The sequence below is a fragment of the Rhinatrema bivittatum genome, chromosome 8 (assembly GCF_901001135.1).
Source record: "Rhinatrema bivittatum chromosome 8, aRhiBiv1.1, whole genome shotgun sequence".
Classification (NCBI taxonomy): domain Eukaryota; kingdom Metazoa; phylum Chordata; class Amphibia; order Gymnophiona; family Rhinatrematidae; genus Rhinatrema; species Rhinatrema bivittatum.
Genome location: NC_042622.1, coordinates 276,360,411 through 276,373,749, shown reverse-complemented (window position 1 = coordinate 276,373,749; position 13,339 = coordinate 276,360,411). Strand labels below are relative to the sequence as shown.

At 47.4% G+C, this 13,339-nt stretch overlaps 1 protein-coding gene across 1 annotated transcript in view; it reads left to right on the top strand.

Moving 5' to 3' along the window:
* Positions 1-13,339, top strand: part of DOT1L (DOT1 like histone lysine methyltransferase) — a 590,530-nt gene that overhangs the window by 95,388 nt on the left and 481,803 nt on the right. The window contains 1 exon segment of the mRNA XM_029610991.1: positions 3,882-3,925. Within this exon segment, the coding sequence (XP_029466851.1) occupies positions 3,882-3,925 (44 nt within the window).

Sequence of the window (13,339 nt, the reverse complement as noted above, 5' to 3'; positions counted from 1 at the left end):
TTAAAAAAGAATTGGATAAGTTCTTGGAGGAGAAGTCCATTACCTGCTATTAAGTTCACTTAGAGAATAGCCACTGCCATTAGCAACGGTAACATGGAATAGACTTTAGTTTTTGGGTACTTGCCAGGTTCTTATGGCCTGGATTGGCCACTGTTGGAAACAGGATGCTGGGCTTGATGGACCCTTGGTCTGACCCAGTATGGCATGTTCTTATCTTCCATCCCACTCTCCTGGCTCTCAATCTCACAAGATGGATGTTGAATGTGTAGTTATTGTGAACCTTCAGCTACTGTCAGAGATTGAAGACATGCTGGTATTCTCAAGGAAACCTTTGACTAGGAAAAACTGTCTTCAAATGAAAAAGATTCTCCATCTGGTGCCAGTGACATGCTTCTGATCCTTTTGCCTCTGAGCCTCCACAACTATTGCAGTATTTACCTTACTTCTTCTGTAAGAGTCAATCTGAGTGCAATCACAGCACACCACTCCTTAGTAGTTAATAAGCCCATCTCCATGCGTCCATTTGTATCGTGTGTTATGGTACATGAAACCCTCGGTTCAGAAATCCCTTGTTCTGTAGGACCTTAACGTAATTCTCTCTGTTGATGAAGAATTGGCTGCTTTGAAGTTCTTGACTTGGAAAATGCTGTTCCTTGTTGCAGTTACCTTGGTGAGAAGAGTTAATGAACTTCAACCACTACCCTCCATATCTACAATTCTATCACAACTGATTGATTCTTCAAACTCACACCAAGTTTCTGCCGAAATTAGTCTCAGCTTATCGTATCACTCAATCTGTTGTACTGTCTACTTTCTTCTCCAGACTCCATATGCATGTCTGGGAGAAAGCCCTTCATAGTCTAAACTGCAAACGAGGCTTGACATATTACAAATGGCCTTTCTCAGTCTCGTCTTCAATCAAACTAGCTCTTTGCTTCTACGACTCTTAATTGCCTTGGAGTTTCATTTGCAAAGAGAACTTTATGCAATTGGATACTTGGCTGACCTTCAACTTACAAGCTCGATCAAACTCAACGGGTATGAGCCATGACTTCCTCTGTTGCCCACCTCCAAGAGGTGCCCATTGAAGATATTTGCAAAGCTGTCATGTGATCCTCAATCCACACCTTCACGTTCCATTACTGTCTTGATAACACATCAAGAACTGAGAGTAGATTGGAAAAGCTTGCAAAATCTGTTCTTGCAGTAGTCCATTCTCCATGTTTGAGTCCGGGTGCTTTACTAAGTAATGCCTGTTTATGAATACTACCTCTGGAACTCGTCATTATTTGTTAATTTATAGCTATGAATGTTTAATTTGTAAACTGTTGTGATCTGTACATAGAATGACAGTATATAAAATGTCTAAATAAATAATAGCTCCACTGCAATCCTCATCTTGGTTCTCCCCTGTAATGACTAATTCAGCTTGCTTATTGATTGAAAAAGCATGTTTGCTTACTGTAAACAGTGTTTACGGTAAGCAATATGAATTAACCTGGAGAGTCGACTACACAGCTAGATTAGCTCTGTTAATGAGTGAGGATGTTCACGAAACAATGCCTACACATGCTCAGTAGAGCTCAAAGCTCTACAGTTTGGAGAGACAAGTCTGTTCAGTGCTGCTGGATGATGTCATCCACATGTAATGGCTAATTTATTTTGCTATCTACAGAAAGCACTGCTTATGGTAAGCAAACATGCTTTACTTTAAATACATTGTACTTATGGTGGCTTTAGCTGCAGACATATATCTGATGGATCAACTGCCTAACTTGCATTACATCACATGTGATGGTCTTATCTGCCTGACCTAAAATAGCCTGCACCCAGGATATTTTTAGGGAGTAATGAAAAATGTGGTTCACATGCACAAGAATCTTGAATATGGGTTTGTTCTGAGCACCATCAGCAATTCATTTTCATGTCTTTTTAAAATGTGTTCAAAATGTGGCTTGTGAGGGAGAATCCCTGAAGTTGGGCCTCTTTCTACACTGACAAGCACTCAGGTTAGAGTGTCGACTTGGCTGAAGAATAAGTCTATCCACATGGTATCTCAATGTGTATTGTGAATAAAATTACTACCAATTAGGTGAAACACATTTTAGGGTAGATTTAAAAAAATTGCGAGATCGCGTACTTTTGTTTGCGCACCAGGCGCAAACAAAAGTACGCTGGATTTTATAAGATACGCGCGTATCTTATAAAATCCGGGGTCGGCACGCGCAAGGGGGTGCACATTTGTGCAACCTGCGCGCGCCGAGCCCAGCGCGCGCTGCCTGTTCCCTCCGCCCTTCCCCTACCTAACCCACCCCCCGGCCCTATCTAAAAACCCCCCCCTTACCTTTATTCCATGATTTACGCCTGCGAAAAGAAGACGTAAATCTGCGCGCGCCGGCCGGCTGCCCCGCTTCGTGTTCCGGTCTCGGGGGTTGGTCCGGAGGCCGAAACCACGCCCGCGTCGCTGCCCCCAAAACGCTGCGTCATGCCCCTGAAACGCAGCGTCATTCGGCCATGCCCCTGACACGCCCCCTCCCGCCCCTTTTAAAAAAACCCCGGGACTTACGCGCGTCCCGGGGCTCTGTGCGCGCCTGCGGCCTATGCAAAATAGGCGCGCAGGGCTTTTAAAATCCGTCCCTTTATGTATGTATGTATGTATGTATGTGCCTATATGTTTGTATATATCAGTGATGTGTGGTGACATTTATAGTAGGGGATTTGGTCTCCTTCAGTTTTGCTCCTTCAGTTCCCTCTCCCCAAGACACAAAAGACACTTGGAACCTATATGGCATTAGACTTTTTTTTTTTTTAAAGATAAGGAATGTGTTGCAAACAGTTTGCTTGTATGGTAATTCATACAAAGACCAAATCATGTGTGTGAATAATATCCAAAGTTTAATGTGTGACAATTATTTAAAGGTCTGCAGTATACTTCAACACTCCTCTGTTCCCTGGCACGGAACTGTGTTTCGCCATGGCTTTGTTGGGGGAACAATGCACACTGCAGTTAGCAATATAAGAAATTGTCACTGTTGAAATCAAATCACTGTTACCAGTGGTACACACAAAAAATTATCTGTTCAGGCATTTAAAGAAGTTTAAATCATGGCTTAAAAGCTGTATTACTGGCTCATCTGTGAGCTGTACCTGTCTAGGCCAACTGTAAAGCTGTAACTTCATTGTCAGTGTGCCCCTTCACATTCCATTACTGTCTAGACAATCTATCAAGAAGTGACAAAAAATTTGGACAAGTAACTTTGTGTAGCCTGTTCACCCTGTAGTCTGCTCTCTACAATGGAGTCCAAGTTACTGTATTCAGTAAGTGCTCTGCTGCAGCCCTCAGCATCTCCATGTCATGGCTAATTCAGTCCTACTTGTTGACTGAGAAAACAAGTTTGCTTACTGCAAAGGGGTTCTCTGTAGACAGCAGGATGAATTAGCCATGCTTAATACTTGCCTGCCTCTCTGAAGAGTTGACTTCCTAGCTAAGGCTATCTTTAAAATCAGCTGTGGGGCTCATAAGACAATTCCCCCACATGCTCAATAGATCAAAAGCTGTATGAGCTAAGAGAAGGATCCATTTGGTGCCATCAGATGTCACCCACATGTCATGGCTAATTCATCCTGCTGTCTACTGAGAACCCTGTTTACAGTAAGCACGCTTGCTTTATCCTGAAAATCAGGCCTCTTTGAGGTCCTCCAAGACTGTGGCCCTGGTTTAAAGTCTACCAACCAGTTAATCAAATAATGTCTTTCCTTTTTTCCAGTGATTACTTATAGTATCTAAGAATTTTGTGTTTTATCTCCTGGGAAATAGTCATGAATAACATACTACAGATGACAATGATCCTAATACCATTTTTTTTTTTACTTCGTTTCAGGACAAACACCATGATGCTGCTCATGAAATTATTGAAACAATTCGGTGAGTATGGATGTTGCAGCAGATCATAAAGAACACACAAACCACATGGTTGTTTTCACTTTCCCCATCTGGCATACAAGACTTTATTAGAAATTTTAGAAGATGTCAACAGAAAAGGACCCCTTAATCAACCCATTCTGCCCATTTTGCCTGCCTACTATACTGTGACAGATCTTACTGAATCTGTGGTCGTCTATCTCTCTCTGCCATTAAGGTCTCTTTGTATCTATCCCCTCCATGGTTGAATTTTGCTATAAATCTATTCTTGGAGTCCACCACTGTCTCAGTGGAATGTTTTTTCACATTCCTTTTGAGCTTTCTTCCCGTTAGTGTCACATGACAACCCATTGTCCTTGAGGTTTTCAGTCTGGAAAATGTTTCCTTTTGGTACTTTATTGAAGCCTGTTAGGTATTTGGATGTTTATATCACTTCTCCTAGGACAAGCAGGATGGTAGTCCTCACAGATAGGTGACATCATCAGATGGAGCCTGACACCGAAAACTTTTGTTAAAATTTCTAGAACTTTGACTGGCACACTGAGTATGCCCAGCATGCCACTATCCATGCATCTACGTGTCTTCGCAAAGTAGTTTCCTTGTGGTTTGGGAGCTTTGCTCTTTGTAATTTTTCAAACTGTTCCCAGTCATTTCCGACTTTTCTGCGCTGGGTCCATCTTCTTAGGTCAGTGTCCTGTCCATAGCCATGGTAAGCATTATTTTTCCCTTCATTATGGTCGATTCCCGGTGTGTCTCTTCTCGGTGCCCACTGGCCATTGACTGCTTGGCGGCTGTTTTTCATGGCATTGTCTGGTTTTCGAACGTGCCTGCAGACTGTCCATTACTGATCCGCATGAGGTCTAAATCCTCTGCCTGGGGGCGTCGTATATCGTCCAAGGGCGGCATCTATGTGATCGGATGACCCCCAAAGGATGTCGTGCCCGGCTGGATAAGATGGAAAAGCTTTTTGGACTCAAAGTCTGATCTTTCTACTCCAGCATCGGGAGTGTCGACTCTGAGGGGCCGAAGGGAGCTATTGGATACGCCACCCCTTTCTTCTCCTCCAGAGGGCCTATCTAGAGAGAGAGATGAGCTGGAGATAGACTGTCTCTGATATCGGTGCATTCCAAGACATCAGGATCTTCAGTGTCCTCGGCACTGGGGAAAGACTGGTTCAAGCACCTCTGTAAACACAGTCACCAATTGCCGTTGATGCACGTCCCTGAAACTGATGTGGCATTGGCAGCTACAGTGCGGCCACCAAAGCGACCCTGTGGGGAAGAGGCATCATCCTCTATCAGACCTAGGAGTCCCAGGCATTCCCCGGGCACCCAACCTCCTCAGGGCTCCAAGGAAGCTCTGGTGAATGCCGCCTTTTTCTCCTCTTCCTTCTGGCCTAAAATCACTGGACTTTCAGGTTGAGTTGGACCACAGGGTTCAGATGACAGTACTCCAAGTTTTATGGGGTATCGACTGCCGCTAGCACCGGTCCCCATGCTGGCGCTGGAGCCTGCGCCATCTCTTTTGGTGCCCCTGCTGGAGCATCTGGATGTCCTTTTAGGCATCCTTCCAACGCAGCCGGTGCTGGGAAGACCATTGGTTCCCCAGCAGCCTCCGATGCCCCCCTCTGGAGCAATACCCATTATTGGATCCTCCAAGGAGGAAGACTTGCCATGGCCGGTAGCGCCTACGGATCTGCCAGGCCCAGGCCCAGAATTTCCTGATCCCCGTCCTGGGCTGTCTGTGATTTTGGTTCCTTTTATATCCTCTGTGCCCAAACTGAGAGTCCTGGGCGGGGACCTTAGTGAGGAAAGGGCTTCGTATGACCTCTTCGGAGGACTTGAGAGATGTTCTTTCAGAGCCTTCACTGCCAGATGAGAGGCATAGATCTCCCCTGGAGGATTTTTCCTTTGCAGGCTTTGTCCAGGCCATGGCTGAAGCCATCCTGTTTCAGCTCCTCACGGAGGACGACACCCGTTACAAAATGCTGGAAATAGTGGCTTTCCATGACATTTTTAAGGAACTTCTCCTCAGGATCTGGGAACACCATGTCTCCGTATCTCCAGTTAATCGGAAGGTGGATGCCAACTACCTAGTCCAACAGGCACTGGGCTTTGAGAGGCGCCATCTCCCACACCAATCGATCGTGGTGGTCTGCCCTTAAAAAGGCCAAGCGCTCTCGCATCCTCGCCTCTGCCCCTCCAGGGGAGGGAGCACAGGGTGTTGGATGCCCTGGGTAGGAAGGTGTATCAGGGTGCTATGCTCTTTGCCCATATCGCCTCCTACCAATTATATATGACCCAGTACAACCAGAACCTGTGGAAGCAGGTCCAGGAGCTGTCAGAGTGTCTGCCTCAACAGCAGCAAGATGCATTCTCAGCAGTAGTGCAGCAGGGTCTGGAGGCAGGAAACAACGAAGTGAGATCCACTTACGATATTTTCGAGACAACAGTGAGAGTAGCTGAAGGGGGTATCGGCTCCTGCAGGATGGCCTAGCTCCGTACCTTGGACCTTTGGCTGGAGGTCCAAGAAAAGCTGGCAGATCTACCTTGTAAAGGTGAGAATCATTTCGGGAATAAGGTCAGGGACGCAGTGGCTCAATTGAAGGATCACCATAAGACCCTTCAACACCTGTCGCTAATGCTTCCGACCAGCTATCTTCGGTTAGGAGGTCCTCAAGATAAAGCACGAGGAAATCCTTTTATCGTCGGAGGAAATACTATCCTCCTGCCTCGCGGTCCCATACACCCCACACTGGTTCCAGAGATTGTTCTCATTGGCAGCGATTCCCCAGATCTCAGCCAACCCTCCAGTAGAGCCCCGCCACAGGGTTTTGACTGGGAGCGAGGGAGCATGAGTCAGATTGGCGTGTACCCTCTGCATCCTGCCCTCCAGTCAGAGGCAGGCTATGCCATTTTGCATACCGCTGACCCCACATTACGTTGGACTGGTGGGTTCTCACCATCGTTTGCTGAGGGTACCGGCTGAACTTCAGGGACGTCCCTGTGGACTCTCCCCACGTCCATCGTGGGCTTCATCTGCTCCTCAGGAAATTCTTCTCACAGAGCTCTTCGCCCTTCTAATGGCCAGAGCGGTGGAACCCATCCCCCTCCACCAGCAGGGCAAGGGGGTTCTAATCTCTGTATTTCCTGATACCAAAGAGAACTGGGGGCCTTTGCACTATTCTCTTATCGAGAGCCTCAAACAAATTCCTTCAAAGAGAAATGTTCAAGATGGTATCGCTTTGCCTCCCCCTACAACTGCAAGGTGAGAAAATTCTCCTCTATGTTCAGGAGGGACGCCTTTGCCCGACATCTGGGCACGGGTCTCCTATACGTGTATCCTCCTCTCCAGCTGGTCATGAAGACTCTCTTGAAGCTCCAGCAGGACCCAGGGGACCATGATTTTTGTGACCGCTTATTGGCCCAGACAGTTCTGGTTCCCGCTCCTTCAGGACCTGTCAGTCAGAGAACCCATCCATCTGGGAACCTCTCCCAATCTGATCACACAGGATCGGGGCAGACTGCGCCATCCAAACCTCCAGGCATTAGCCTTGATGGCCTGGATGTTGAGCGCCTAGTCCTGCAGCCCCTGGACCTCTCTGATGACGTGTCTCAGGTGTTGGTAGCTTCCAGGAAGTCTTCCACCAAGAAGTCTTATCGACTGAAGTGGAGGAGGTTCTCTGTTTGGTGCAAGGGTCTTGGCTTGGACCCCTTCGCCTGCCCCATTTGGAGGTTATGTGACTATCCATGGCACCTTTCAGAGGCTGGGTTGAAGACCAATTCGGTCAGAGTACACCTGAGTGCCATCAGCGCTTACCATCAGGGTGTAGGTGGTACGCCCATCTCTGTGCAACCCATTGTAGGGCGGTTTCTGCAGGGCTTCCTTCAGCCGAAGCCTCCCCTGCAGTCTCCTGTTGTGTCCTGGGACCTCAACATGGTGCTGGCATGACTCATGTGTGACTCCTTCAAGTCTCTATGCTCCTGGAGTCTGAAATACCTCACCTGGAAGGTTCTCTTTCTGGTGGCAGTCACTTCGGCACTCAGGGAAGGTGAGCTTCAGGCTTTGGTTATGTATCTGCCCTACACGAAATTCTTTCCTGATAGGGTGGTTCTGCATATGCATCCTAAGTTCCTGCCTAAGGTGGTAACTGATTTTCATCAGTCCATTATTCTGCCCACCTTTTTCCCAAGGCCTTATTCTCACCAGGGCAAACGGGCTCTGTACGCTTTGTACTGCAAGAGGGCTTTAGCGTTCTATCTGGAATGCACAGCAGGCCACAGGCAGTCCTCTCAACTCTGTGTCCTTTGACAGGATCAGGCTGGGAGTCGCGGTGGGAATGCAAACTCTGTCCAATTGGCTGGCAGATTACATCTTCTTCTGCCATGCTTGGAGGCAGCGTGAACGCTCACTCTCTGAGAGCCATGGCAGCATCGGTTGCCCACTCGCATGCGATCCCAATTGCCAAAATCTTCAAGGCCGCAACATGGAGTTCCCTACATATGTTCGCAGCCCACTACTGGACCAAGAAGGGTAGTCATGACAGTAACCAGCCAATCTGTCCTTTGCAACCTTTTCCAGGCTTAAACCCAGCTTATCCCTACCTAGGGCCCTTTGTTCGGGTTCAGGGTGTCTCCCTATGTTACCAACAGCACCGCAGTTATTTTTGTGCCCATTGGTACCCAGTTCGGTGCCTGTTGGTCATGACTGTTGCCGGGAGCAGCCTGTAGCTTGGTATTCACCCATCTGTGAGGACTACTATCCTGCTTGTCCTTGGAGAAAGCAGAGTTGCTTTACTGTAACAGGTGTTCTCCTAAGGTAGCAGGATGGTAGTCCTCAGGAAACCTACCTGCCACCCCATGGAGCTGGGTTTTTGCTGTGTTTTATTTTTTGCTTGTGAATTCCATGTTACGAGACTGAAGAGGGACCCTGCATGGATGTGTGGATAGTGTCATGCTTGGCATGCTCAGTTTGGCAGTCAAATGTTTCTCGAAACTTTGACAAAAGTTTTCCGTGTCGGGCTCCATCTGATGATATCACCCATCTGTGAGGACTAACATCCTGCTGTTCTAGGAGAACCCCTGTTACAGGTAAGCAACTCTGCCATCTCTTTTCCTTTTTTTCTTTACTGAGTACATCTTTAGGTCTTTCCGACTGTCTGTAGACTAGTACATGCCATGTAATGACCATTTTGGTGGCCCTCCTTTTAATTGCCTATATAAGCTTCTCTGTAGGATAAGAACATAAGAAATTGCCATACTGGGTCAGACCAAAGGTCCATCAAGCCCAGCATCCTCTTTCCAACAGTGACCAATCCAGGCCATAAGAACCTGGCAAGTATCCAAACACCAAGAAGATCCCATGTTACTGATGCCAGTAATAGCAGAGGCTATTTCCTAAGTAAACTTGATTAATAGCCATTAATGGATAAAAAGTAATCACTGTGTTTGTGTGTCTCTGACCCTTACCAAAGACTTTCCTATTTGGTGTCCCATCCACACTGAATTTTCAAAACATGCTGGAGAAGAATGAGGATTCTGATGGGTATTTATTTTTTGTTTAGTTGCTCATATTCACAAATACGGTTACACAATTGTTGTTCCCTAGTAAAATTTTGGGATTTGTATACATTTTTCATAACCAATACAAAAGTTTTATGACAAGAGGATCCTGAAGTGAGATTTTTGGGGATCCACTTATTTCACAAATATGCATGTATAATTACATCACACAATCATTTTTTTTGCCAATTATGACACAATTTTTGGTTTTCCATTTTATCAACATCAAATTTTCAAGACATGCTAAGGGGGACATGAGAATTCTGATGGGTATTTTGTTTTGATCCACATATTTCATGAATATACACACACCATGGATGTCTTTTTGGTTTTGCATCCTATCCATATCAAATTTTCAGGACACATCAGGGAGTTTACAAGGATCATGAAAAGAAGTATATTTTACTGATCCACGTAGTCCGTGAATACACATATGCATTGATGTGATCTGATGACACTTTAGTTTTATATCTAGTCCACACCATGCTTTCAGGAGATGAGGGACCTAGAGAGATTGTAACAAAGGAATTGTGTTTTATTATTTTTTTTTTTTTTGGGGGGGTGGATCCACTTATTCCAGGAATAGGCATGTGTAATTATGCCACCTAATATCTTTGGTTTTGCATCTCATCCATACCAAATTTTCTGGAGGGAAGGGTTAGGTCGGCCGTCATAGTTGGTGATTCGATTATTAGGAATGTAGACAGCTGGGTGGCTGGTGGGTGTGAGAATCACCTGGTAACTTTCCTGCCTGGTGCGAAGGTGGCAGACCTCAAGCGTCACCTAGATGGATTTTAGACAGTGCTGGGGAGGATCCGGTTGTCGTGGTACATGTGGGCACCAATGACATAGAAAAATGTGGGAAGGAAGTTCTGGAAGCCAAATTTAGGCTCTTAGAAAGCTTAAATCCTGAACCTCCAGAGTAGCATTCTCTGAAATGCTCCCTGTTCCACGCGCAAGTCCCCAGAGGCAGGCAGAGCTCCGGAGTCTCAATGCGTGGATGAGACGATGGTGCAAGGAAGAGGGATTCAGTTTTGTTAGGAACTGGGGAACCTTTTGGGGAAGGGGGAGCCTCTTCTGAATGGATGGGCTCCACCATAACCAGGGTGGAACCAGACTGCTGGTGCTAACCTTTAAAAAGGAGATAGAGCAGCTTTTAAACTAGAACAAAGGGGAAAGCAGACAGTCGCTCAGCAGCGCATGGTTCGGAGGGAGGTATCTTCAAAGGATACTAATGACTCATTAGAATTAGGGCATCCCAACAGTGAGGTTCCATTAATAAGAAAAGTAATCCAAGTGCCTCTAAAAACTCACCTGAGCTAAAAGATTCCAATTTATCCCTATTAATTAAAAAAACAGAATCAAAATACAAACAAAAAACACACTTTGAAATGTTTGTATGCTAATGCCAGACGTCTAAGTAGTAAGATGGGAGCATTATAATGTATAGCAGTGAATGTTGACAGACTTAATTGGCATTTCAGAGACATGATTGGAAGGAGGATAACCAATGCGACAGTGCTATACCGGGTTAGAAATTATATTGCAATGACAGAGAGGAGCATCTGGGAGGCGGGGTGGTGCTTTATGTCCGGGATGGCATAGAGTCCAACAGGATAAACATCCTGCATGATACTAAATGCACAATCAAATATTTATGGGTAGAAATCCCTTGTGTGTTGGGGAAGAGTATTGTGATAGGAGTATACTACCGTCCACCTGGCCAAGATGGTGAGACAGACAGTGAAATGCTAAGAGAAATTAGGGAAGCTAACCAAATTGGTAGTGAAGTAATAATGGGAGATTTCAATTACCCCAATATTGACTGGGTAAATGTAACATCAGGACATGCTAGAGAGAGAAAGTTCCTAGATGGAATAAATGGAGCAATTGGTTCTGGAACCAACGAGAGAGGGAGCAATTTTAGTTTCCTAGCGTGTAGCAGATGGATTCAAGACCAATGGGTATAGTTTGCTCCTGATAGCAGTTGGAGACTGAGTCAGATTTCAATCTGACGTCAGCACCAGTACATATACCCGTGCAGGAAGCTCTGCTCTCCAGTATTTTCCGTCTCCATAGCAGTTCGGGACTCTATACACGCTTGCTCAGTGTTTGAGTATTCAAACCAAAGAAGAAAGAAAAGTCCAAACAAAGAAGAAATCTTACCTCTCCAGACGAGCCCCGCTCTCCTGCAGTGATACCTAAGGGTCCCTCTCCCAGTTGAGATTTCCTGAGGTGATTTCCGAGATTCCTCTGTCTGGTAGCCGGATTCCGACGTGGACTTAGCCCCCGGCAGCGGGTGCAATACAGAGTGTGGCGGTGAAGGTACTTCTCTCTCCCACCGCAGCTGGCGACCACCCGGAACGAAACCGGGAAACGCCGAGACAAGGTAAGGTAGAAAACTTTTTCTATGTTTCCGGTCTCTGAGGCTCGGATAGCTGCACAGATCACCTGCCGGCATCTGTACCATCGGGTTGATCAGCCCAGGCTGGACTAGACCCTGATTGGATACGAGGGTCCTCTCACATGGAGAGCCTCAGAAGTGGTCGCCATCTTGCTCGCGTGGTTGCCGACGCCATTTCGCCACTCTGCCTGCCTATCTGAACCATGCGCACAGGGACGAGCCGGGCGCATAAATTACTTATGCACACAGCGGCGCGCGCATAGGTGCCGTACGCACAGCTATGCGCACAACTGTGCTGGGCGCACAAGTTAGGCCGGGCACACAGTGGCGTGCAATTCTCAGTGAGCGCGCATCCCGGCCTACACACACATCTTGGGCACACCCGGCGCGCATAGCTAAGCCTCCTGGTGCGCACACTAAATGCGCGCCAGGAGGGGTTTCATCGACCTACGCGCACAACAGCATGGCACCACTGGCCAAAAAAACCAAGGTTCAAGCCCTCTGCCCAGCCTGCCACATAAGAGCGGCGCAGCACAAGGAGGCCACTGCTCTGTGTCTACAGTGCGAGGAGGCCCTGGGAGAACCTGGACAAGGCCCTCCCCAGCCAGTACAGGAATCCGGATCCACCGATAGTACCCCGGACCTCTCTATCTCCAGCACGACCCTCCCCCAAACGGGGTCCCTGGGGAACGCAGTGACCTTTAATCTAGACCCAAGATCCTTCTCCTGGGTAGAATTCTTTAAGGGTCTACATACTTTTGTCCACATGCAATCGCCACCGAAGGCACAGACACACCCACCACCAGAGGACCCTTGCCTCCCAGGGCCCTCCAGACCTTCCAGTGATGTGCTCCCCCCAGCCAAAAGCCTCTCTATAGGGGACACGGACACCTCGGACGAGGATCAAGACCCCCTGGAGGAAGGGGAAATACCTCCAGGAACGAAACCTTACCGAACCATGAGGCGTTTCTTCTCCAAAGACGAGATACCAGATCTCATGGCTCTGAGCTTGAAGGAGCTCGCCATTCCAGGCACAAGTGCCACAGAGGAATCAGACGAATCCTCTCCTAGAAGGGCTCCATCAGGCCTCCCGCCATTTCTCCTTGCTGCAAGCCGTACAACAGCTGATCAATTTTGAATGGGATGCCCCGGAGGCCAGGGCCCTGGAAGCCCTATATCCACTGGAACCCCTCAGCCAAAGATCTATTTGTGTTCCCCAAAGTGGATGCCATGGTCTGCGCAGTCACAAAGCGCACTACCATCCCAGTTGAGGGAGGAGCGGCATTCAAGGATGCCCAGGACAGATGTCTGGAATCTACCCTTAAACAGACTTTCGACGTATCAGCTATGTCACTACAGATTGCTGCGTGCTGTGCCGTGGTAACACGCGCCTGCTTATCCATGACCAGGAACGCCGCCACGCCTGGCAAAGCACTAGAACCAGCGGCATCC